Raw genomic sequence first — 22643 nt, forward strand, 5'->3', positions numbered from 1 at the left:
TATCTTGTTCTGCAGAAAGCTCATGTGTAATTCGTGCACTTGTGTCCATGGCATTAGGATCTTTGGAGGCAGTCACCTTGTTTCCTGAGGTTTGTCCAGTGAGCTTGTTGCCTGAGAGTTGCTGAAGGTGCTTAATTTCAATTTCTAGACAGAATTCGAGATACCCCATCCAGTCCATTGGGATCTTGGTGGGGTCCAGCATCTCTGTGACTGACATCACCATTTGAATATGTAGCGACCATTGTTCCCTGATCTTGATGATCAAATCTTCGTTGGAGTAACCTGATTCAGGTGCATAAGCCCTGAAATTCTCCACGAAAGTGATCATTGTCTCATGGTGAATTGCGCAGTGCACATCTAGCTGTGACTGGGCTGTGTGCTTGGGGTCCAGTGTCTTGTAAGCCATTTCCAACTTCCTTATATATTCTGCCCATGTGCCGACGGGTTGCCCGGACGAGAGCTTGATTGCGTACTCCTTCATGTATAGAGCAGCTTCTTCTTTAAGGTGAGCATTGGCCTGTTGAATTTTGTCCTTATTGTCGGTGAAGTTGTTACAGTCCAATCAAATTTGAAGATTCATGAACCAGGTTTCAAAGTTCTCCGACGATTTCCTTCCTGAATACTTCAGGGGGTCTGGAAGCTTAATTCTTTGAGGCGATTGGGTGGTTTGGCCAGCCAGTGGTTGGATACCTTGTGGAAGTGCATTAATGATAGCATTGTTGAGTCGGGACTCTAAGCCAACGATGTAGGTAGTGGTCTTTTCCTGAGCCTCCTTCAGGGTGACCATGCTTGTGTAAAGAGCATCTGTCAAGCCCTTTACTTCATCCTTGTAATCTTCGAAGTCCTTGCAGATTGCTTGGGCTTTGGCTGCCAGAGTGGTATTGCTTTTAGTGAGTCTTTCGACATCAGCAAAGAGGGTGCCGATTTGCACTCTTGCAATTTTTAGCTGGTCTCACGTTGTCACTGCCATTATTTTGATGTGGATGCGGGCCAGTATCCCATCCTCTAGGCTAGCAGCTACTCGTTCATGTCTTTCATTCATTTTTTGGTGTAGAGCTTCGTAGGAGCCTACTACATCCCTTAGAATGAACGAGCGGATCATATTCATCACTCAGTCCTTGACGTCCATTGGAACTGTGGCTGGTGCGGCTGCATTGGCTGCTTCTTCAATAGTCACATAGGGTACACCATTCCATTCCCACATTGAGGGAGTGACATATTCTGGTAAGACTGAAGGTGAAGGATTTCTGACTACTCCCGATGTCTTTGGTGTGCTGCTTGTGGGTTGTTCTGGATCAGGGGCAGCAGCTTCTGGTTCTTATGATTGAGAAGTGGCCTGACTCCTCCAGGGGTCTGCAGGCTCACTTCTTGTAGTTCCTTCTGAGAACATAATGCTATCGAGGTTGTATTGGGACATGGGAATAGATGTGGAAGAGAGGGGGAATGAGTTTGATGATAATTTAGAAGGGATCAGTGTTATTGGCAACATGGTCCTCTTCTGTCAACTCCTGATAGAGTTGTTGCTCTCATTCCTGTAGCAGTGCTTCTTCAATAAGTCTATTCCTTCGTTCTAGTGCCACTGGTCTCAGATGCGCTTTAGCGGGAAGTCTTCGTTCCACACTTGTTGAAACCTTTCTTCATCCTCTTAGTAGAGTCTAGCATCAAACTCTCAAATTTGTCCTTCCACATAGTCTTTAACCAGGTTGTGGATGTCGTAGCCCATGTCAATGAGATGAAAATATGTGTATCAGATATAGTCTCACTCGATATTGATCGAGTTGTAATGGAGGATGATTGGCGAGGTGACAAGCAGTGGTTGGTAGATGAAATATGTGGTGAATGCGACATGAAGTTCGTCGTTCTCCAAGTAGTGGTAAACGATGTAGTTTCGATAGATGAAGTTGAAACTATATCGCGGCATGTACAAGTGATACAAATTGATATAACTGGCTTAGTAAGGCCAGTAGCACGACTCCTTCTCAAACTTTACTAGTTCCTTTCCTACCCATGCCTGCTCATTATTGATTCCTTTAAAGGAGATCTTCCCTAGACCTACGTAAAGCTTAATAGCAATGTGCCTATTGACAAAAGTAAAATTGTGTCCATCTCCAATTCGTGCGTTTATTGATCCTAGGTGTCGAAGAATTCTGTTTCGACACTTTATCTGTTCCTCAGTGAACTTGACAGCGATGTGTGGCTGCTGCAAAACTTTATACCACTGAATAGCAGCATATACAGTGGGATCGATGTTTTCAGGGAGCATCCCTTTGAGATTCTCATGGATGCCACAGGGATGATAGCTTTTAGAGAGTGCAAAGTTGATAATGTCGATGGTGGAAAAGGTAGCATAGGGATGTGGAGGTAGGAGCAGGGTGGACAGATTAGGTGTCTTCTTGGGAATGCTTTTAATTCAAAGGCTAACCTCATGCTCTGGATTCAGCATTTGGCTGTATGACCTATGGAACCGCCTTTAGGCCGCTGTGCTTGAATGAGGTTGCCTTGAGTCAAGCGACAGACTCTAGGCTGACGTTGATAGGGATGGTAATGTCCATTGGGCGTAACGGTACCGTTGATGGTTTGAGGTGCAATGCTGTTCCTTTTGAAGGAAGCAAGTGGCTTAGGCGGTAGAGACGTGGAGAAAGTGTATGAGGGAAGTGATGTGGAAATAGCCCTGCCCTGGATGGATGTATCTCTGAGTGAAAATGCGTGGCAACCAGTGTTAGACACTTGGTTGAGGCATAAAAGGTCAGTCTTATTCTAATGTCATGGCACGTCGATGACAAAGATAGATAACTCAAAATAAGAGTCCCCTTGAGGGTCTCTGGGTGAAAGCCTACAGTGATGAACTGTGACGATACGACGTGCCCACTGATGAGGCTGACTTGCTGTCTGCGAGGTAAGACTTACTGACAGGGTGATCGGTGCTATCACAGATATGAGAGTGAATATGAATGTATAGCACACTGAGAGTGTCTGGTAAGACCCCTTTATGATGGTAGTGGTGGATGAAGGAGAATAAGATTGAGGGTCTCTCCTCATCTCGCTGGTCCTTATATACATGATTGTCTAGCTACTATATAGTACCACAATAAGCGAGTCACATGCTATTCTACTGGATGGTGCTACAATCATACGACTTGTCCCAATTATTATAATTGGTCTGTCTAATAATAACCCATGGAAATGGAGCTCCTTTTGAGCATGCAATATGATGTCATGACGATTGCGACATATGACACAATGCCGAGGAGCTCAGTGTCACATGATTATGCTGAGAGAGATCTGAGATCATGTGACTAGATGATCGGTTATCTTATCTCCCTTTCGTCAAAGGTCTGTCGACACCTGCGGCCGCACTGGCACATGCATGAACTCAAAGAGCACTTGTGCTTGGTGATGTGTTGATCCACTCTAATTAATCTCCCAACTCACCTTTATATCTGTTTCATTTGACTCGTTCTAACTGGTTCATATGCCAGTTGGATCGCTCTCACTGGTTCCTGTATCGTGTTTCAATGCTCGATGGATTGTCTCCACGTCCACTTCCTTTGGACCCAGTGACTCACTCTGCAGGGGGAGGGTGTATGTCATGGTTTTACCTGACAAGACAATAATGGGAACATACATATTGGAACATATAATTTTCTGTCATTTCAAGTCGCACAAGTGACGTGACCTAGATCAGCACCGTTAGCAAGCTCCCTGCATTTTTAATGCCGACGAATGCTGGTCAGTGGTGCACATTGGGCATCTCCTCATTGAGCAGTTCTGGGGAATCTGCTGAGATGGGTGTATGTGATGGGCCAGGTATATTGCGAGAACTCGGGTGAAGGTTGTGGCCCTTGAAGGCTCTGCCCTTCATAGAATCGGGATAGCCCTGCTTCAGTTTTCTGGGCTCGTGGAAGTATTGGGTTGCCCAGCCCAATGAAATACGAGGTCGGGTCATCTGGAATAATGCCGCAAGTGAAAAGGTGACGTGCCATATCCTGTGGAGTCACTGTTAACGAACTGCGCACATTATCTTTGGCCTCTAGGGATGCCATTTCTAGGCCAAACAGCACCGGGTTAACAACAGTTGGGCAGCTGGCAAGGTCTACACCTGCTGCATTGATATGATGCGCAAAGTTGTTCAGGTCACACAGTAAGTCCGCCACAACATTTGAGATTGTCTGGGAGAAATCATAATGTGCAGGCATCAGCGTGGCGATCTGATTGATGGCATAGTACACGCGTAGGTCCTCCTCTGCCAGGGCACCTGAATCCAGATTGTGACGCACTTTCCTGAGCCACCAGTTCAGGTGTTGCAAGCAGAAGTTTTGCAGATCATCCACTGTGCCATTTCACTTGAAGCATGAGTCAACCAGCTTGCGTGTCTCAATCTCCAAGCCTGGCTTCTTCTTCACCCACTCTGGTCACTTCGCTTCACAGAGAATGAAACTTTGTGCATCTGACAGTCCTGATTGCCCTGATGCTTTTGCTATCAGTGCGACCTGGAACCATGAGGATATGACCTCTGCAGCCTTTGCTCCATCCATAGTTGACGTCATCATGCCTACTAAGAATTGCTGGGCCTCCACCTTCGATGCGGGGGCTTGTATGCTCAAAGGCATGGAGAATTGATAGGTACTGGTCAGTCCCATATCATGTTCCCTATCTTGTGGTTTAGACCATGTCATAGACTGTCTCAGCAGCCCTCAGCAATATGTCAGCTCCATAGCATGTGTGCGATGAGGTGGTGTCAGCAAACATACTTGATATGAATGTCGGGGTGGTTCCACACTTCTTCCCCTTCCTCACTGAGCCACTGAGGAAGCAGCATGGGGCATCAGAGGAAGCAATTGCTCATAGGTGAGCCACTCCTCAGGTAACATCAAGAGCTACAGCTTGTGCTCCAGAGCGTGGATCCTATGCTCCAGCATCACAGCAGTAGGGTCTTCATCAGATAGGTGGTCCTTGCATGCAGCCTCTCATCTGTGCTCAAAGCCCTTTTGGTAAGGCTGGTCAGAAAAGGAGTTAGCCATTGCATCAGCAGCAATGTTAAAACTATGAGACTGTTTAACATGCTCCTGAACGTGGTTCATGAACAGGGCACAGGTATCACAGCCACGTGGGTGTGCAATGGTGAACAGATCCCTCATGTGGGTCCAGGGCACATGAACGATGTGCTGAGTTGGACAATGCATGTTTGTGAGGTGCCTCATGGGCTGGATGGTCACCCAATAATCCATGTCCAAAGGAGTAGCGTGGGGTAGGAGCCATTGATAACACAAGGCTAGATGCGTGAAACGTGTCGAGGACGTCAGAGGACACGTTTGATGGAAGCATAGCAGACCCACAAAAGATTAGAAAGGCAGATTGGTAGGCAGCCACTGCAACAAAACTGTATAGTTCTGAGTTCCAGACCAGTGCACATGGCCCTATCTCCACAGTCACATGCACATTACACAGGCATGGGGTGTACTAATCACCCAGTGCCACTGGCATGCCATGGTCTCAGCCACCTGCATAGAGGCATTGCTGCATAGCATGGCTATCGCCACATCATGACACCACTGCTGTCTGGTCCCAAGGTCACAGGTGAGTAGCAGCTGCCCGCTTCAGCCACTTATGCCAGTCCATTACTCCCTGCAGGTCGAGATAATGGTCGAGCACTTCAAGATCCTTGCAGACATTGTAGGTCTGCCAAATCACGTCGCCATCTTCAAATTGCAGCAAGAACTGAATGGCATTATGCCTCCAGCAGTGAGCAATGATGTCCTTGACAAGGACCTCCTCCTCGTCAGGCTGACTGAAGTTATAGAACACGGCGACATCCCTGCAGGAGAACAGCAGGTCATCGTTTGGCTCATGCAGACACAACCATGAGATGTGGAATGTCAGCTTAATGCAATGCTGGTGCAAGGCTTCAGGCAGTTTGAGGGTGTAGGTGGATGAGGCTGGGTTCACCTTGATGATTCTGTAGGGTCCGATAACCCATGGGGTGAGTTTTTTTGCCCTCCCCTTCAGCAGGCTCAGGTTTTCAGTGGACAGATATGCGAGTTTGCCCACTGATAAATGTTGCTGCAGCTCCTCTGCATCCTCAGAATGATGGCCACAGTTTGCATAGTGTGTCTAAATGACACGGCTTGCGATAATAGTGTCGTGCACTATCGTGGCATTCTCAAGCACCCGTTCTGCAAACGCACAAATGCCAGGCATGACTGGCTCCCATGCAAGCTCACGTGTCATTCACAGTAAGCGACCATAGTTCAGATCGAATGGCATGAACCCAGTCGATGCATTGACGGTCAAATTGATAGTGAACTCAATTATCGGGATCTTCTCCGCTCAATCGGTCTGATCCACTTTAACGATGCTACGCAATATCTGCGACACCATCTGTATCACATGCTCGGATATGCTGTCTGTCTGCAGATGGAAAGCCGTTGACATCAATAGCTTATTGCCCATCAATCAGTGCAATTCGCTCCAGAACCACGACGTGAACTTCGGGTCACGATCAGATATGATAGTCTCGGGTAAGCCATGTAGTTGTACCACCTCCTTAAGGTACAACCAAGCCAGTTCTGATGCCTTGATAGTGGTGATCACAGGTACCAAATGTACCATGGATGAAAACTGGTCCACAATCACCCACAGGTAATCATGCTCACACAATTGCAGAAATGGTCTGATGAAGTCCATGCCAACTGATTTCCAAGGCCGTGTCGTGATAGACATGCTGTGCAGTAGGCCCATCAAATGCTGTCGTGATGATTTCATGATCTGACATGTGCCACAGCTTGCGCAGAATCATGCAATCTCTTTTCCGATGTCCGGCCACCAGTACCAGTGATGGACATAGTCACCAGTATGCCTTGCATCTAGATGTCCCAGGGTGGTATGTGTCACAAAGCACCAAAGCACTTAACCCAATTAAGGGCAAGTCTGCTTTTGTGACCTGCACAAATGATCCCACATAAAAAGCCTGCCACAAGGGCTAGGCTGAGGACGCGCGCAGTGATATGCAGTCTGAAAAAGGGGCTCAAAGGGCCCTTAGCCTTATGCTCACAACAAAGGGGTGAATTGGCTGGTTAGGCCGCATGCAATAGAATAATGAACCTAAGGTTCTCCCTTAGATCCTCATGGGCTTATATACATGTAGGGCAGGGCCCCTGGCACTGTGCTACTGTGAGACCTCAGATATCTACATGTGAACATACTGCCAGAACTGGTAATGGTTCTGGACTTCATCATAGCAACTATCTACAATGGCCGTGGATACGCCGAGGTAATCCTATCTAATCCAATGAGATAAATGCCTGTAAGTGGGCCTACTATTGAGGGGCCAATGGGTGATAGCCAACAGAGCACATCACAACGGTTGCAACATCAGATGAGAGGATCTGTCCAAACTCTGGCTATACTGTGTGCCAGTTGGTAGGGGGGTCCTCTGTTGTGGTATCTGCCTATTGGTTTAGGCAGCAAAGTGGTGCCACTATCTTGAGTGGCGAATTGGGTGCTTGCTAGCTTGATGGTCCAATGGGTTCCTTTCTGGGCAAGTGGCCTGGTGTCACGTGACCAACACCTGACAACTTCCAAATAGGGCAAGTGGCCAGTATCACATAACTGAGTGGCTGAATCATGGGCGCTTGGTGGTCATGTGGTAGACACAGTCATGTCCGTGATGTATGTGGCAGCATTGTGCTGTTTGTCCAAGTATCCACGTTGCAAGACCAATATGAAGGTTGGCATCCGAATAACCACTCAAATGAGGACTTTAATGGTGCAAAAAGAAAGGTGCCACTTAATACTGTGACAGTATGGCCCTCATCGATGATAATCTCGGTGAGTGACTGATCATCTACCTTGACATGGGGTATGCACAGTACCTCCATCTGTGAAGTGGTCTTGTGCCAGATGAGCTCATCATGAACTGCAAACAGTTTATGGTCATTCGGGTGTGCAAGAACCTTAGCGAATATGGGGTCATTCACATACCTGGCATGTGCTGCCTTCGCAAGATCAAGTGATCACTGAATGACCACGTCAAGTGGTAGTCCTGACACCATGGATTCCAGAGCCATCAGGTTGCTATCCAAGGCAACAGGTGTATCGTTAACACGTGATAGTTTGTGAGCTGTGAGTTCATTGGCCTCCTATATATGAGGCTCAACAGTTTCCACAATACATTGTGCGTGAATCTCAGCTATCTGAGATTTGGACAGAGCTTCACCTTCAGGGTCAAGGTGAACGTCTGCTGTCACAAAGTCCTCAGGTGAGCATGATGCATCAATGCCTTCACTCGTGAAGTAACACGAAAATGAGTCAGCCACGTGATTGGTCAAACCTTCCACATAGATTGGTTCAAAGTCAAAGCAGCTCAAGTACTCAATCCACCACTCTAAGCACAGTGATAGTTTGCACTTGTTGTGCAGAATGATGAATGCATGGTGGTCAGTCACCACCTTGAAATGATGATCCAGGAGCTTGTCCTCCCACTTCATCAGGGCTTCTAGCACCGCTAACACTTCCATCTCAAATGTAAAGTAAGCGTGCTGCACGGTCGTGAATTTTTTTGACATGAACCCCACTGGATGACATTTTCTCCAGTCTAGACCCTGTTCATACACTGCGCCAACTCCTGGCATTGATGCATCAGTTATAACTCAGATTGGCTCCACGCCACATGGGTTAATCAGCTTTAAAATTGGAGCACGACATGCAAGCATCTTGACCATGTCAAAGCACCTCTGATGAATGGGTCACCACATGAATGTCTGACCATTTTGCACCATGCCACTTAGAGGGCCAGCATATGCAGATATGTTAGGCATAAAGTGAGTGAGACATTGGACCAGGTCAAGAAATTGCTGAACATCATTGTAGTTCTTAGGAATGGGCCAAGAATGAACATGCCCCATCTTATCCAGGTCAGCGTGTAGTCTAGCATCATCGATGATATGTCCCAAACAGTCGAGGCATTTCGAGAACAAGTCGCACTTGTCTCTGCTCAGGTAAAATCAGTTCTCCCATAGCTTTGCAAATAATCAGTGCAAATGATGGTGATGTTCCTCCACAGAGTTTGAGAAGATAAATATGTCATCCAGGTATACGTGCAGGAAGATTCTGATTACCTCACAGAAGATTGTGGTCATCAAATGTTGAAACATTGAGGGCACATTACAGTCCCCTTGCTGCATGACGTGACTATAGAACATCCCATAGATTGTAGCAAAAGCTGTCTTAGGTACATCTCTTTCATCAATCAGAACTTGTTCATATGCATTTGACATGTCAACTTTAGATCTGAACTGTGTGGCTGCCACATCATGACGGATCTGGTCCTGGTCAGGGAATGGGGTTACATCCTTGATGGTATTATCATTGCCTAGACGCATGTCCATCACCATATGCAAGTCTCCATTTTTCTTCAAAATACACAGTAATGGTGCAGCCTGATCAACATTACAGGGCACCCACCATCCATTTGCAATGTAAAGCCTAATTTTCTTCAGCAATTTCAGCTTCAATGCATCTGGACAGTGTGGTTTATAAAAATGGTACCTCTTATTCTCGTCAATCAGAGGTATAGCATGGTTAATCTCCCTTCTAGGGGCTACTCCAGATGGTAGAGTGCCAAACAAGTCATCGTATTCTGCAAATAATGTCTCAGCAATTCTCTCACAAGATTCTCCATCTGGAACAGGCAGTGCATTCAAAGTTGCTGTAATGCGTTGGAATTGCACTAAAGGAAAGGTCTGTACACCCTCCCCTTCCCAAACATCACTACCATGTAGTCAGGCAGATCACGCAGCAATTGATGATGACGTGGTGGCCATCGACATGTGCATCGTGCTAGAAGCAGGAGCGGAAGAATCACATTTACACCAGTGAGCCCCAGCCTCTTCCTCACGTGAGAGCAATGCTGTGATTGTCTGACTACGCAGGCGAATGGCCGAATCTTCGAAGTCCAAATACACACCAAACTTATGCATAAAGGGTGTGCCTAACACTGCGTCATAGCGGTTAAGGTTCACAGCATTCACATAGATGTCAGCTCAGAATTCACTGCAGACTATGGGGATGCTTGCACCAAAGCTGATGCGTGAATGGCTTTCCATGCAACTCAGCTGCAATACCGTGGGGTTCTCTAATTTGTGCACCTTTATTCCTGCAACCTTGGCAAAGTCGGGACTAATGGAGTCAGTAGTGCTGCCTGAGTCGAAAAGAACCAGGGCCTTCAAACCATTGATTGACATGTACGTAGTCAAGCAGATCTGCTCCATCTTCATCACGTTTGGGCAGCGTATCATCGCACATTGCCTCACCACTGCATGCATCACTGTAGATGCACCCACAGGTACTTGCATGGTTTGCATAGCATGTAGGGTGGGGTTCACAGCATCATCTTCACTAATCCAGGTCACAAAATCGTGAACAAGATCGACGGCATCATTGACCATCTCGTCAGATGGGTCAGCAATATAAGTGGGCCATCCAACTGTTACAGTAGCTCTGGAGTATGGCATGTCATCAAGCAGTGCACATTGATTTGAAAGCCGCTGACAAATCATCTCAGCTCATGCATGGAAATTTCTCAACAGTGGTTCCCACCGTTCAGATGAGAACATATCTATATAACTGCCCTCCCCATCCATTGCCAGGGCCAGCTGTCGCCATGCCCATTGCAATTCTCGTCACAGGGCCTTTGCATTTTCAGTGTGCTGATCAGGTATCTCCAATGCACATATAAGTGAACCTGCACTATGATGCCCATATTGATGCTGCATGGCCCCGAAGTAGATGACAGGACTATCATCTTCATTGTAGTTCAAGAAGATGTACAGCTGATCCTCAGGATCATACTGCGATCCGTCCACATTGCATTCAGGCACCATTTTCTCCATGGTCGGAGCTGTTTCATCAAGTTGGTCTTCATGATCATCAGCCTCAGGTGTGTGCATTTCGTCATTCACCAGCAGTGCATTCTCTTGGCTTATCTCATCCTCCTCATCAGAGATTTCAATGATGTGAGCTGCATATAACGATGTCTGCCGGCGGTGCTTGAGACACTCATTCATGAAATGTCCTGGCTGCCCACACTCATAATAAGTGAATGTTGCTGGGGAGGAGCTGGACGATTTCACCGGTCCAAGAGTGTGACTAGAGTTGCACAATGTGCGAGGGCTTGACCCTTTATCACCAGCAGGTCTCACAGATGAGGATGCCGTGGCAGTCTGATCTGGCCTCCTAGTATCAATGCCCATGCGAGGCGATAGCTGCACATAGTGTCCAGGCTTAATCATTGGGGCAGCAGTCCTCATATTGGATGTTGGGTGAGCCAGTTTTGGCTTTACAGAAGCTTGAGTTCCAGTAACTGGTCCTTTGACAGGTTGTGAATGCCATGCATGGAACACATCCAATGTCTTATTGTTGTGTTCTTGCTAATGTGCCAGCTGCAGCAGATCCTGGAACTTGGTCCCCTCAATCAAGACATTCTGATTGCACAATAGGGGCACATGGATCTCATCTGGCAATGTGTCCATGAACTGATGAGCAAATGCATAGTCATCAGGTGGAATGGGCATGCACTTGGCATATTTTGTCAATGTATCATGCAGCCCCACCACTCCTCCTTGCTTCAAGTACATGACCACTTCGAAATGGTCAGCAGCGCTAATGGTAGAAGCAAAATGTAGAAACTGCCTGAAGAGCATACAAAGCGCTTCAACAAATGACCACAGTTGAGCATCCACGTCAATGTCATCAATAGTGTCATTATACCATTCTGATGCAGCGCCCTTTAGGTATTGTCCAAGCATTTGAAGACATTCCTCATCAAGATTCGGGCCTCCTAGTCGAGTGAGGCACATCCATCGTAATAGGGACTTCAGCCATGAGTCAAACATCTCACGGTTGTCCTCACCATCATATTTGTTGGGTTTTGGTAAGTCCTTAATGTTCTTTAGAACAGTATTTTCAGGCAGCGTGGTCCCCAGCTTTGAATAAACAAGGGTCCATATTATTCAAAGTCCATCCTCCAAGTAACGATTATCAGGCAAGTGATCTCGACCCGCATGACGCCAGGCATCCACTACTGCCTCATGCTCAGGAAAGTAGGACGGGCTATGCATTCACTGCTGAAAGCCATTCTGTGGATCTGCAAGTGGTTGTGAGTCACCATCGCTATCCTGACTGCCAGATCCATCATCACTCAGATCAAAACCTCCACCAGGTCCTCCACCTTGACCTCCTTGACCAGATCATTGAGGACCCTGGCCTCCATGGCCTCCATGCCTGCCAGGTCCAGGGTTTTCACCATGGTTGCCACCTTCTGGTCTGCGATTATCTCGAGGCTGACCTCAGTGGTCAGCATCCTTGTCATCTGACAAAGAGTCACCTGAAGGAGGTAGCCCCTTCACACCCACGTTACCCCTGCCACGCTGTGCATTTCTATTCTGGTGAACCTCATAGTGCTGCTGCACTTGCTCTCACAGGTGATCAGCTTTCAGATTTGGGGCTCATCTCAGAAATCCATCTCTGACTTGTTGTGGAGCAGCCTGGTCCTGAGCTCACGACCCTCATCATGCATGTGTGGGGGTGCATCATGGCCTGAATAGCCATCAGCATTCTCTGACTCTCTGGTGGGCATCACTGATGGGTCACCAGCATAGAGTTCATTATCGGAGTTCAGCAATGGTCTCTGTCGCTGACAAGGTATCTCTGATGGTTTTGTTTGTGGCAGGTCAGCCATCAGAAGACCATGTCAGAAGTGAGCTATGGACTCGTCAAAGTGCTCAGTGAGTATTCTCACATGTGAGCACAGTGACTCATGGTTCTTGTTCACAGTCTCAAACTCGTGTTTGGCTCGAGACAGGTAAGACTCCACTTTCGTCATGTACTTGCATCAGGAAAATGAAAACATGTCTTATTTGTGCTTATATACCCTTACACTGACTTATACAAGCAAAGAAGTAAATAAGCGACACATGTAAACTTACACAAGAGGATCACAGCACCAACAAGTCCATGAACCTCCTTATACAGGCTTATCTACTCTTGTCAGCAGTCCGAAAGCAACTCAACAAGTTAAGCTAAGATGACATGCTAAATACAGAAAACATGTTTGGGTGAATAAGTGCTCTAGCAGAATGCAATCTCTCCCAAGCAGGCTGGCCATCGGCTCAGCGCAAAAGGTTGAAAACATGGTGGTCAGCAAACTTATTGACATAGAATGCACGATAAAAATCTAATAAGTGAACCCATGCAGTATGTGAGCAGTGCCAAAAACAGGAATCAAATGAGCAGCACACACAATTGAGTTGACATGGATCATTGACAGTAATGGTTTTTGAGCAGCTGTGTAGTCCGGCCATACAATTCACATTTCAGTACTCTAGTCTGGTGCCTCGCCACAATGACGATACCATCAGACAAGTGCACATGGATATCAGATGCCGTGATACTTGAAAGATGCAAATAGCAGTATGTGCACCACTTCTAAATGGTTACTCATGCCATCCACAACTCACGCAAATGCACAGTCAAATCGAGGTGCTGACCCACACCACTGTGGTATTGCCCGAATGCGCTCACGATGCATACTGTCAATACCTGATGGGTCATCAGGAGCATAGAATATGGCTACAGCTGAGTAGTACACATATATGGCATCCTTGATCTTGGGCAGTTGACCTAAAGGCATTGAGGTGCCTGGCAAAGCATTGCTGGGGCTCAGCTGTTCATATAGGAAATGTCAGGCAAGCTCAGGTAGGCATGGTTGCTTTATCTCAACAGCCAATCCTTCGAATGTTTGTGAATGTTTTCATTCTGTTTCAGAGTTCGCTCAGCATGTACATATCGAAAAGACGACATATGTATATGCATGTGCAGTAGCTGCTAGAGTGACTGAATCGCAAATTCTTGACCCCAAAAAAGCACCATCCTCATCTTTCTTGCTGGAATCCTCCATTTGCAGTTCTGGTTGTTTCTCATCAATCAGGACTGGAGATGTACTATGGTCACATAACTTGAACAAGCTAGTATAAACATTGAACTCACATAGTTCCTTGAGCTCGGCTAATAGACATAAACCTTCAAGCATACCTCAGCTATTGAAGTCGACACGTGAGGCTGCAAGCTTGCTCAAATGCTGGTTTGTTAATAGCATCTGACCGAGGGCCTTCCACCGACTAGATCACTGCCAAGGCTCTTTCACAGCCCTGATATGCATCGACTCAGTAATGGAAGAACAGAGTCCATTCGGTGCCCCACACATCTATATGAGGAGCATGTAGTGAACCATAGAATGCTGTCATGGAAGAGAAAAGCCATTCGGGCAGACATCTGTCATCTGAAAGACTTTTCGGTACTGGTGAAACCGTTTAAGTGAGTCTTTGAGTGCTTGTATAGTTCTAGGATTGTGGGTCTCACAGCAAGCGAGGTAGCAGAACTCCAAGAAGACATGAATCACCCGAATCATATCTTGTGGAACATGATCTGCAATTGCGAGAAGCCATATCTGGTGAGAGCTGTTTGAAACACCTACAGAGAGCAAGAAAATATGCTGACCTTCATGAGTGCTTTGAAATCATCTCCTGTCCATTGCTTGAAGCCACGACCTTCTGGGAATTATCACAGGCCTGAGAAGGGAGGCACAGCAGTGATGCTGATACAAGCTTGTCATGTCATGGTCCTCAATGGCATGTGAGTGGGCTCACCATCGGTCGATCTCAGCCATAATGACTTGTTCTTGAGACTTGCCATGGGTCAACTCGAGGTAATTTTTGACCCAGTCGACCAAATGATCCTTGAAGGTGCCCTTGATCAATTGATGCAGGATCTCCGGTGATAGCATCTCGTGAATATCTGCACGAGGAAAGTCATTGGTGAATGGCTGAGGATACAAAAGTTAGTCACAGAAAAACTAGATATGCAAATGAAATAATATTGTAGGTGAACTAGAACTCTGAAACTGTGCATGTGTGGTCCTTGCATGACTATAACTATATCTAGTGCATGAAGAGGCTGCCCAATTGCAGAATGTGCTCACAGCAGCGCTGAGCTTGTATTCACAAAATAGGGCGGGTTCAGTTTTTTTGATGACATGATGGCCCAGACAAAGAACGATGGGATGGAATGAACAATAGATCATGAAGCGGATGGTGAGCCATTTTTGCCAGTGGGTGTTGGCTGCTAGTTTCTGATCGTGGCTCAACCCGCTTCGCAGTTCATACCCTGATCAGAGTCTAGATAAAGATGCACTGAACTCATGAACCAGGGCTACACGTTGGACTGTACATACTGCACAGTGCTCAGGTTTCAAGTTGTCTTCATCAACAGTTGTATTTTTGTGGTGGTACGAAGATGTCACAGTGGCGAATATGCGTGGGCCGGCATGGCTCGAAGCAAATCACTAGCATGAAAAATGCGATGTAATCACCCCGTGAAATGAACTCGGGTGGCAATATTCATGCAGCATTGATGGGAAGGCATTCAGGGCCATTGGCCCACCACGGATACACAGTTCTGCACATCGCAAACACCGATAAGGCTCAACAAGGTGAGCAGGCAGACCTTGGATCTGTCCCTCGTTGAAGCTGTGCACAAGCAGAATCTCATCCTTTGAGCCATCCTTATGCTTGAGCGAGAGTGTTAGGTTCTTGCTAGGGTGGAAATCCTAGAGGCTGAGGATCGACAGGTGGTCATCGGGCTGCACCTTGTCATACATTGTAGTTGGTCGGGTTCACAAATGTCAATGCGAGCATACCCCACTTCTTCAAATTTGTCTCATGGATATGTGCAAATGACCGAGTGATCATAGAGAGACTGCCCAAGAAACGTGGCTCAAATGCAGCATGCTCATGCAAGAAGCCTTTACCGTAATTGTAACCATCAATGACAATGCACTTGATGCCGTGGTCACAGTAGTAAGCAGCCATCTGCAGAACAGGGCCATAATCACCAGCGACATCCACTAATCACTAGCGCAGAGCCTGCAAAAAGTGATAGGACAACCTCCTCGAGTTGAGACTGGAGACAACCACACCACATCGCAGGCTGTATGTAGAAATGGGTACCAAATGGGGTGTGTGTTGCTGGAGATGGTGAGTCGATGTGGAATGAGGCCATAGCACTGCCAGGACAGCCAGATAGGGTTTTTTTTATTGCTCGCATCACCATTCTCAGTGTTGATAGCACCAATCAGACAGGTCTCTGTGCAGAACACGAATAAGGACATCAGAACATGGTTCAGACAGCAGCAGCGAAATACACATGAGAGATCTCTCTGGGTGTCCATAGTACTTGAGCCAGGATCCACCAGTTGAGATGTTGTCCATCCCTATGTCCTTTCTCAATACCTAACCTCCAATTGCATGTTCAAGAGGGACCTTCACTGCATTTGCCCTTGCCCTTGATCAGGATGAGGAGGTCCTCAGAAGTCTTACCATCCCAGGGCATGAAGGTCTTCAGCATCTGGAGACAATCACTCTTCAGATCGACTGCAATCTGAATGCTGGCACAGTTCTTCAGATGAGGCTGGAGGTACTCTGTCTGAAGTCATAACCCTTGGGAGGGAGCTCCTTGCTGGTGAGGTCGCTCAATCTGAACGATTTGCCCTATGAGCTAGTAAGGGTGTCTGTGAGGGGGTTGACGTAGAGGTAACCCGCAAATGCGAACTCAGTCACAATGTCAGGAGAGGTGATGGAGGCATGGGTATCAGGGTTGGCACCATTATGGCCGGTGAAGTTACAGTTATATGAAGTGATGACTAGGCAGGGACAAGATCAGGTACCAACTTCACTGCCATCTAAGCAACAAGTACTCACTGGACTTCTTCTCTCCCTTCTTGATGTCCAGTCTGTCCCACTGACCAATGCAACGACCACACGTATTTGTGAGAATGAGACCACAACCTCCTCGAATGTCACACTCTGGCCATCATGGTCAATAGTCATATGAACCTGCTCATAACCTTGCATCGAGTGACCTCCTATGGTGGCATCTGCTCACTTCCTCCACATATTCAGTGTCATCACAATCCAGCCTGGCCATGATCCCTCTCTTCAACAGGGTATTGTCTCCAAGCAGGAGAATTATGACCCAGGTGACCTACACGACCAAGCTGTGCACGTTGGTCAGTCGAAAAGCAGCAAAACGCCGCTGGATGTAGCTTCGCAGGAGCTGGGCAGTAAGGCATCATGCGAGGGGTTGTCCGGTAACCCAGAGAGTGTCAGTTTTGCTGAACAAGTCAGCTGAGAACTCAGCAAGTGCCTTTGACAGTAGTGGAGCACATGTGGAGAAGGGCAAGGGTGCACAGGAAGAGAGCACTCCACTGGGCTTTCTTGATTCTGTCAAGAGCAAGCATGGCTTCCAGATGACGAGTGGCGAAGTAAAGCAGAAGACGGGCAGAGGCGAGAAGTCACAGGAAATGAAGGATTAGGCACCTGACACAAGCAGGCAACCCAGCTTGAAGGACTGTACACGCCGACCCCAACTGTATGTTCAAGCCATGATCTGGAGCATCATGAGCAATCGACATGGTGCGAGTCATGTCTTCGTATGATAAGTTCATGCACAATTGTATCCGACGATAAGCCAGTACTGCCCTTGACAGTGAAAGTGCCCACAACCTTGAGGACGACATCTGTGGGTGAAGGTCAGCACATGGCAAGGACATGAATATACAGATATTTGCCTTTGGGAGTTGTCCAGCCACTAATCATATACACCCATAACCTTAGGGCATTTGAGCTCCCAGAGCAGCCCAGCCATGATGTCCACAGCATCCACACCACTGATATCACAAGCAACCATACTGAGACCACCCGTGTTGGGCATGTGCGATTTCATACCGATCATAAGTCCATCGAGGAATGCATAGTTCTTGAGGATGATGTGGTGGATGGTATCAGAGCTGGGCTTTCAGAAACTGAAACTGTGCTGTGGAGCACATCAATGGCAGATCATTGGATGAATAGGGGGCATGCGCACCTTGGTAAGAAGTCATAAACCTCCTTATTTGTCCTATAATCACACATGCGAGATCCTTGGGCCACCGACCTGGCCTCAATCAAGTGGTTGCAGTGGACAGTAGTGGACATGATGGCAGTGTCCATGCTGGCAAACATAAACTGGAGGATAGCCATCTGCGCACATAATGTGGCATCAATCGCCTTCTCTACATTGAGACAGACAGGTCATCCATAACTGCACGGTGGCATCCTGGCATGCAACTCGCTGTGGCTGTGGGGAACAAGTGAGCAATAGCGATAGTGATGACAGGAAATGCACTCACATTAGGATGGAGCTTGAGGTAGCCCTGGCCACGAACTATGTCCTGGTCATGCAGGTCGTCGAGATGACCATACAGTGAAATTGAGCAAGGATGAGAACACAGAAGTGGTGCCATTGATGGTGTAGTCCTTGATGGTGGTTGGATCAGATACTGTGTCGCAGCCGCTGTCTTTGTATCTGAGCAACATTGACATGAGCTTATCAATGTCCAGCCATGTCAAGTGCAGTGACTTCTTCAGAGCCAATTGTCATCTCAGGATTCCTCACACATAGTATGTACAATGCATCCTGTTAAAAGCTTGTTTCTTGACTCGAAACATGTGCAGTGATGCAATTAGCATGCACAATAGCAGTGAGTATCACTACAGTCAATCTAAGCTTAACTGATTTATCTCCATGCAATGGCAGTGCAACAAAGGAGATTGCGCACGACTCGTATTTGCTAGAAGGAAAAGAAAAAAAATAGAAGAAGTGGGACACAAAATGAACACACCACAACATCGCTGACAAGACCATATTTGACCCATAGCTCTCCCAGCTCCAGCGCATGAACGAGCGTCTCTGTGTGGTTGCGAGATCTACATTCATTATTGCTGCCATCCAGGTCAGTATTTCTTGCTGTACACCTTGCAGATGATTTAGTGATGACCTCATACAAATTGCTGAATACTTACTTGGGGCACCAGCCTTGCACGATACATGCAAGAAGCGCTTGCTTAGGATAATCAGCAATATATGGCCCCAATCTGTAGATCACCCATCTGAAGTGATTATCGGCGCACCGAACCACACATGGAGTTTTCATGTAAGGCTTGAGGTCCTGTAGGATCCTTGTCAAGGAGGAGTGAAATAATTGTCAGCGATACTTCTGAAATAGTGGGTCATCAGCATACTCCTTGTCAGCTGTGGACTGCTTTAGCATAAGACGCAGCTACAGAATCGGAGTTTTCTCAAACCTTTGAGAATGGCAAGGAACCCCAGCAACACAACAGCATCTCGATGTGCACACCGCATGCTGTTGTGAGAATTTCCTGTACTCATATATATGAGATAATACTCATTTTGGCCAGTAGCGACAGATACTGTCATTTTATCACTTCCGAGGATGATAGGCATGAACGCTGCACTGTGAGTTTTCTTGTCCACCATTATTATATCCTATTAAACTGACTCTCAATCATGAATTCTCTTGCATGTTCATACGAATTTGAAAATGTGTGCATACCGCTTGATTCCAGGCCCAGTCACCAGACATAAAATCGTTCAACTGCCATTCACCATGTAGAAACTCATGAAACAGGCCATAATCCATCTCTCAATTGAAGTCAACATTGCCTAGAATGTGATTGGCAACTGTGACTGAGTTCCAGAACCAAACATCTGATTTGGTTGTCATTCATGTAGGTACTTCGCTGTTCGGCTGCTCTCCTTGATATGACATAGTAAAGCTCTCCCACTTCACATCACCTAGTGCTGTCATATCAATTGCATGATACAAATCTGTCACATTCATGAATGGTGAATGATCACCATGCTTGACTAGGCTTGCGGCCCACAGGTTGAATAGAATGTCAATGTTACCTGCTGACATTTGCTCAGGTTTGAACAGGAACTCAGCAGTCTCAAACTCGATGCGACTGTCATATGGAGCCCAATTGTCTGAGGCTCTGGGCTCATGAGGAGGTGGAGGTGCATTTGGAGGTAGAAATCCTCCAGTTTTATCACATGGTCTCACTTTGCAGGTGAATGGATAAACAGCAAGTTATCAAGCATTGTCGTTCAAATTTTGAGCATGATTGCTTACCATTCATGAATGAATGATAATCCTGAGTTAATTCATCCACTTCTGACATGACGCTATCTTGAGAAGCCATGTCGTCCTCACAAGACCACTCTGAAGACGTGTCGAAGCTGTACTGTAAGTCATCATCAAAATCACTTCTTCCTTCAAGTTTCGTCAACAAAGTCACACGATAATGATGTCGGTCAGCCAGCCCCAAAGTAAAGTCTTGGTTAATGCGATGTGAATATGCGATCACACTATCTTTTGTCTGTGATGTGTCGCTTACCACAAAATGCCCCCTGTGCTCTTAATGGTCTCTCTAACAGAGTTCTCGCTGGCATCACAGTCAGATAATATGCTCTCATTCTCATCAGATCCAAGGTCGAGATCATCAGGCAAGCCTGAGCTGAAGTCTGATGCAGGCTCTGGAGGTTCCGCATCCATTTTCAGGTGCACATAATCTTCAATAAATCTGTCTTGTTCCTCTACTGAAGAAAGCATATGATCTTCCATGGCTGAGTTATCATTGCAGTGTCCAGAACAGTCAAAAGAATCTTCAACAGTCTGAGCTTCATCGCTCTTAATCTGTTGAACATGATTGGAATGCAGATCATTCTGCTCATAGGTGTGGGCTGCACTTTGTGCATGTGATATGTGATTGTGCTGTGTAAGTCCTGACTTGTTTTTGAACCATTGTAGGCACCCCAGGACATCGCACGAGTATGGGTATGTGGTGAGCATAGAGCACAGTCACCGTCTAAGCTGACGGTTGGATTACAGAATATGATTGCATTGTTTGATATCACAAGAAGGTTCATAACGCGTAAGTCACACAGCTTTGTAAATCACATCCCAGAGTATGGTGATTCATTTCAGAATTACTGCTGAGCATGCAATCAGCTCACAAGTTCAAGTTCAACTTTGAACTTCAACCACCACGACAAGCATTCTCTCCTTCTCCTCCACTTTCCCTCTCATTATATTTGCTCATGTCATTGACACCGACTTATCATACATGATCCACGAACACCCTCAAGCATCCTGGATATATCGTTGCACCTACTCCATGATGCACCACGGTACAGGTGCAAGCAGACAAACAGCATGAGGATATGAAGAAACAGATGAAGGTTAACAAGAGAAAATGAGCCATCGAGGCAGTCGCTGAGGTAGAGATCCAGATGGAAGAGGTGGATGAACACGCAGAAGCAAAGTGTATTACAAAGCATGTCACCGCAGGTATGTATGGCTCATGTCTGCATACACTCTGATTCAAAACTCACTTGGACCTTCAGCAAGAAGCAAGGCAAAGATGAACACTTTGAAGGCATCAGCAAATAGAAAGAAGAAAAGAGCGATCAGGCTGAGCCAGAGTCCGATCTCACTGAGCTGCCCTCTGAAGATGAGCTGCCCCTCAAGAAATCAAAGAAGTATTCTGGTACCAGGATGGCAATTGAGTGAGCTCATTTTGAGCTCATGAAACACAAGTCATCATCAAACGAAGATGTTGGCTCTGAGGAGGCTACTGTTGTGCATCCAAATGCATGGGTGCAGGCCTCAGCAGTTAAAGAAAGGTATGCATCTTCATCTATCAGTGCCTGTACTCATTTCGAGAGCCATCAGATGCCTGCCTAAACATCATACCACATTGAAGAAGTTCTCCGGAGAATTTTTGACTAGCTGAAAGCCACCTCTTGTTGAATCGTGCTCAGAAGCCCATGTGCTCACATCCGGCATAGCGGCTGCTTCCCAAAACCATTCAATCAAGCTCAGTGGTTTCGTGAATGGCTGCACACTTGAGATGGACTTAAGAAAGTGTCATTTGACAAGCTATCACAAGCTGAGCATGTGGTGAACAGCAGATCAATAGAGTACTTGTGCATGATAGAGGTTTTACAAATGAGTCTGATGAAGATGTTGAATGCTTCGCTGCACTGTCCAGCCCTGTCAAAGGTCCAAACACGCAGCTCACTCATTGTGACTTTGCAGCCTACATGCTATCCAGGCTTCACTTCACGTATGAGCATGCAGATAGAAACAATAAAGCGGTGAGTGGCTATATGTTACTTCGAGTTCATTACTGATAATTAAGGTATTCTTTAGGAGTGGACCAGCCTCTACCAGTCTATATTCATACTACGACTATTGGCTCATCATTACACTCACACAAAGAACACTATTGATGTTCCTGGGCTTACAGGTATGCAAAGACATGAGGATTGTCCTGTCAGTGCAATTGCTATATCCTCTGCTGCGGTATGCAATTTCAATTTTCTGCTACCCAAAAGTGGCCTGTACAAAAATGAAGCTGATCACAATGTAGACTTACCGTGCACTATCGCTCTGGGTTAAGGGTGATATGGCATTGGAAAATGGCAAGGGGATCCTGATCAAAAGCACAAATGTTGCTACTGGTGATGCCACAAATAGCGAAACTGCCTTTAGTGAAGCGAGATATGGAGCATGCACAGTTGGGTACACAGAGGCAGCACAAAAACTGGGTGTCACAAAGCCAAAGAAGATGGCCTGCATTGTTGAGCATGCAATGAAGATAGCGTTCACTGGCAAGTCTGTCGGATGA

General features: G+C 46.6%; 10 protein-coding genes across 10 annotated transcripts; 2 read left to right on the forward strand and 8 right to left on the reverse strand.

The window, feature by feature from the left end:
• Positions 1 to 3730: 3730 nt before the first annotated feature.
• On the reverse strand, positions 3731 to 4610 carry LAESUDRAFT_714526 (uncharacterized protein; the record flags this gene model as incomplete). The annotated part of the gene is made up of 3 exons (XM_040907073.1): positions 3731 to 3946; positions 4017 to 4281; positions 4417 to 4610. 3 exons carry the CDS (start codon positions 4608 to 4610, stop codon positions 3731 to 3733), a joined length of 675 nt encoding a protein of 224 aa, XP_040763918.1.
• Positions 4611 to 5571: 961 nt separating this feature from the next.
• On the reverse strand, positions 5572 to 5934 carry LAESUDRAFT_654097 (uncharacterized protein; the record flags this gene model as incomplete). Its single annotated transcript, XM_040904468.1, has 1 exon — positions 5572 to 5934. A coding segment is annotated over one exon (363 nt), but the record flags the coding sequence as incomplete, so codon positions are not given.
• Positions 5935 to 6792: 858 nt separating this feature from the next.
• LAESUDRAFT_654337 (uncharacterized protein) lies at positions 6793 to 7994 on the reverse strand (the record flags this gene model as incomplete). Its single annotated transcript, XM_040904476.1, has 2 exons — positions 6793 to 6863; positions 7787 to 7994. Coding segments are annotated over 2 exons (279 nt in total), but the record flags the coding sequence as incomplete, so codon positions are not given.
• A 309-nt stretch (positions 7995 to 8303) lies between these two features.
• On the reverse strand, positions 8304 to 8507 carry LAESUDRAFT_628617 (uncharacterized protein; the record flags this gene model as incomplete). The annotated part of the gene is made up of 1 exon (XM_040903365.1): positions 8304 to 8507. A coding segment is annotated over one exon (204 nt), but the record flags the coding sequence as incomplete, so codon positions are not given.
• A 1281-nt stretch (positions 8508 to 9788) lies between these two features.
• LAESUDRAFT_654190 (uncharacterized protein) lies at positions 9789 to 10268 on the reverse strand (the record flags this gene model as incomplete). The annotated part of the gene is given in 2 exon segments (XM_040904469.1): positions 9789 to 10039; positions 10052 to 10268. 2 exon segments carry the CDS (start codon positions 10266 to 10268, stop codon positions 9789 to 9791), a joined length of 468 nt encoding a protein of 155 aa, XP_040763922.1.
• Positions 10269 to 11426: 1158 nt separating this feature from the next.
• On the reverse strand, positions 11427 to 12304 carry LAESUDRAFT_714528 (uncharacterized protein; the record flags this gene model as incomplete). The annotated part of the gene is made up of 2 exons (XM_040907074.1): positions 11427 to 11981; positions 12209 to 12304. 2 exons carry the CDS (start codon positions 12302 to 12304, stop codon positions 11427 to 11429), a joined length of 651 nt encoding a protein of 216 aa, XP_040763923.1.
• A 1230-nt stretch (positions 12305 to 13534) lies between these two features.
• LAESUDRAFT_638210 (uncharacterized protein) lies at positions 13535 to 13735 on the reverse strand (the record flags this gene model as incomplete). The annotated part of the gene is made up of 1 exon (XM_040903473.1): positions 13535 to 13735. A coding segment is annotated over one exon (201 nt), but the record flags the coding sequence as incomplete, so codon positions are not given.
• Positions 13736 to 16977: 3242 nt separating this feature from the next.
• LAESUDRAFT_759719 (uncharacterized protein) lies at positions 16978 to 17425 on the forward strand (the record flags this gene model as incomplete). The annotated part of the gene is made up of 2 exons (XM_040912627.1): positions 16978 to 17200; positions 17250 to 17425. The coding sequence occupies 2 exons, from the start codon at positions 16978 to 16980 to the stop codon at positions 17423 to 17425; spliced, it is 399 nt and encodes a 132-aa protein (XP_040763925.1).
• Positions 17426 to 19135: 1710 nt separating this feature from the next.
• On the reverse strand, positions 19136 to 20756 carry LAESUDRAFT_737161 (uncharacterized protein; the record flags this gene model as incomplete). Its single annotated transcript, XM_040910764.1, has 5 exons — positions 19136 to 19182; positions 19236 to 19437; positions 19505 to 19591; positions 19688 to 19951; positions 20742 to 20756. The coding sequence occupies 5 exons, from the start codon at positions 20754 to 20756 to the stop codon at positions 19136 to 19138; spliced, it is 615 nt and encodes a 204-aa protein (XP_040763926.1).
• A 487-nt stretch (positions 20757 to 21243) lies between these two features.
• On the forward strand, positions 21244 to 22643 carry LAESUDRAFT_714531 (uncharacterized protein; the record flags this gene model as incomplete). Its single annotated transcript, XM_040907075.1, has 6 exons — positions 21244 to 21301; positions 21358 to 21519; positions 21567 to 21636; positions 21951 to 22110; positions 22155 to 22262; positions 22386 to 22643. 6 exons carry the CDS (start codon positions 21244 to 21246, stop codon positions 22641 to 22643), a joined length of 816 nt encoding a protein of 271 aa, XP_040763927.1.

The sequence above is a fragment of the Laetiporus sulphureus genome (genome assembly GCF_001632365.1).
Source record: "Laetiporus sulphureus 93-53 unplaced genomic scaffold LAESUscaffold_22, whole genome shotgun sequence".
NCBI lineage: Eukaryota > Fungi > Basidiomycota > Agaricomycetes > Polyporales > Laetiporaceae > Laetiporus > Laetiporus sulphureus.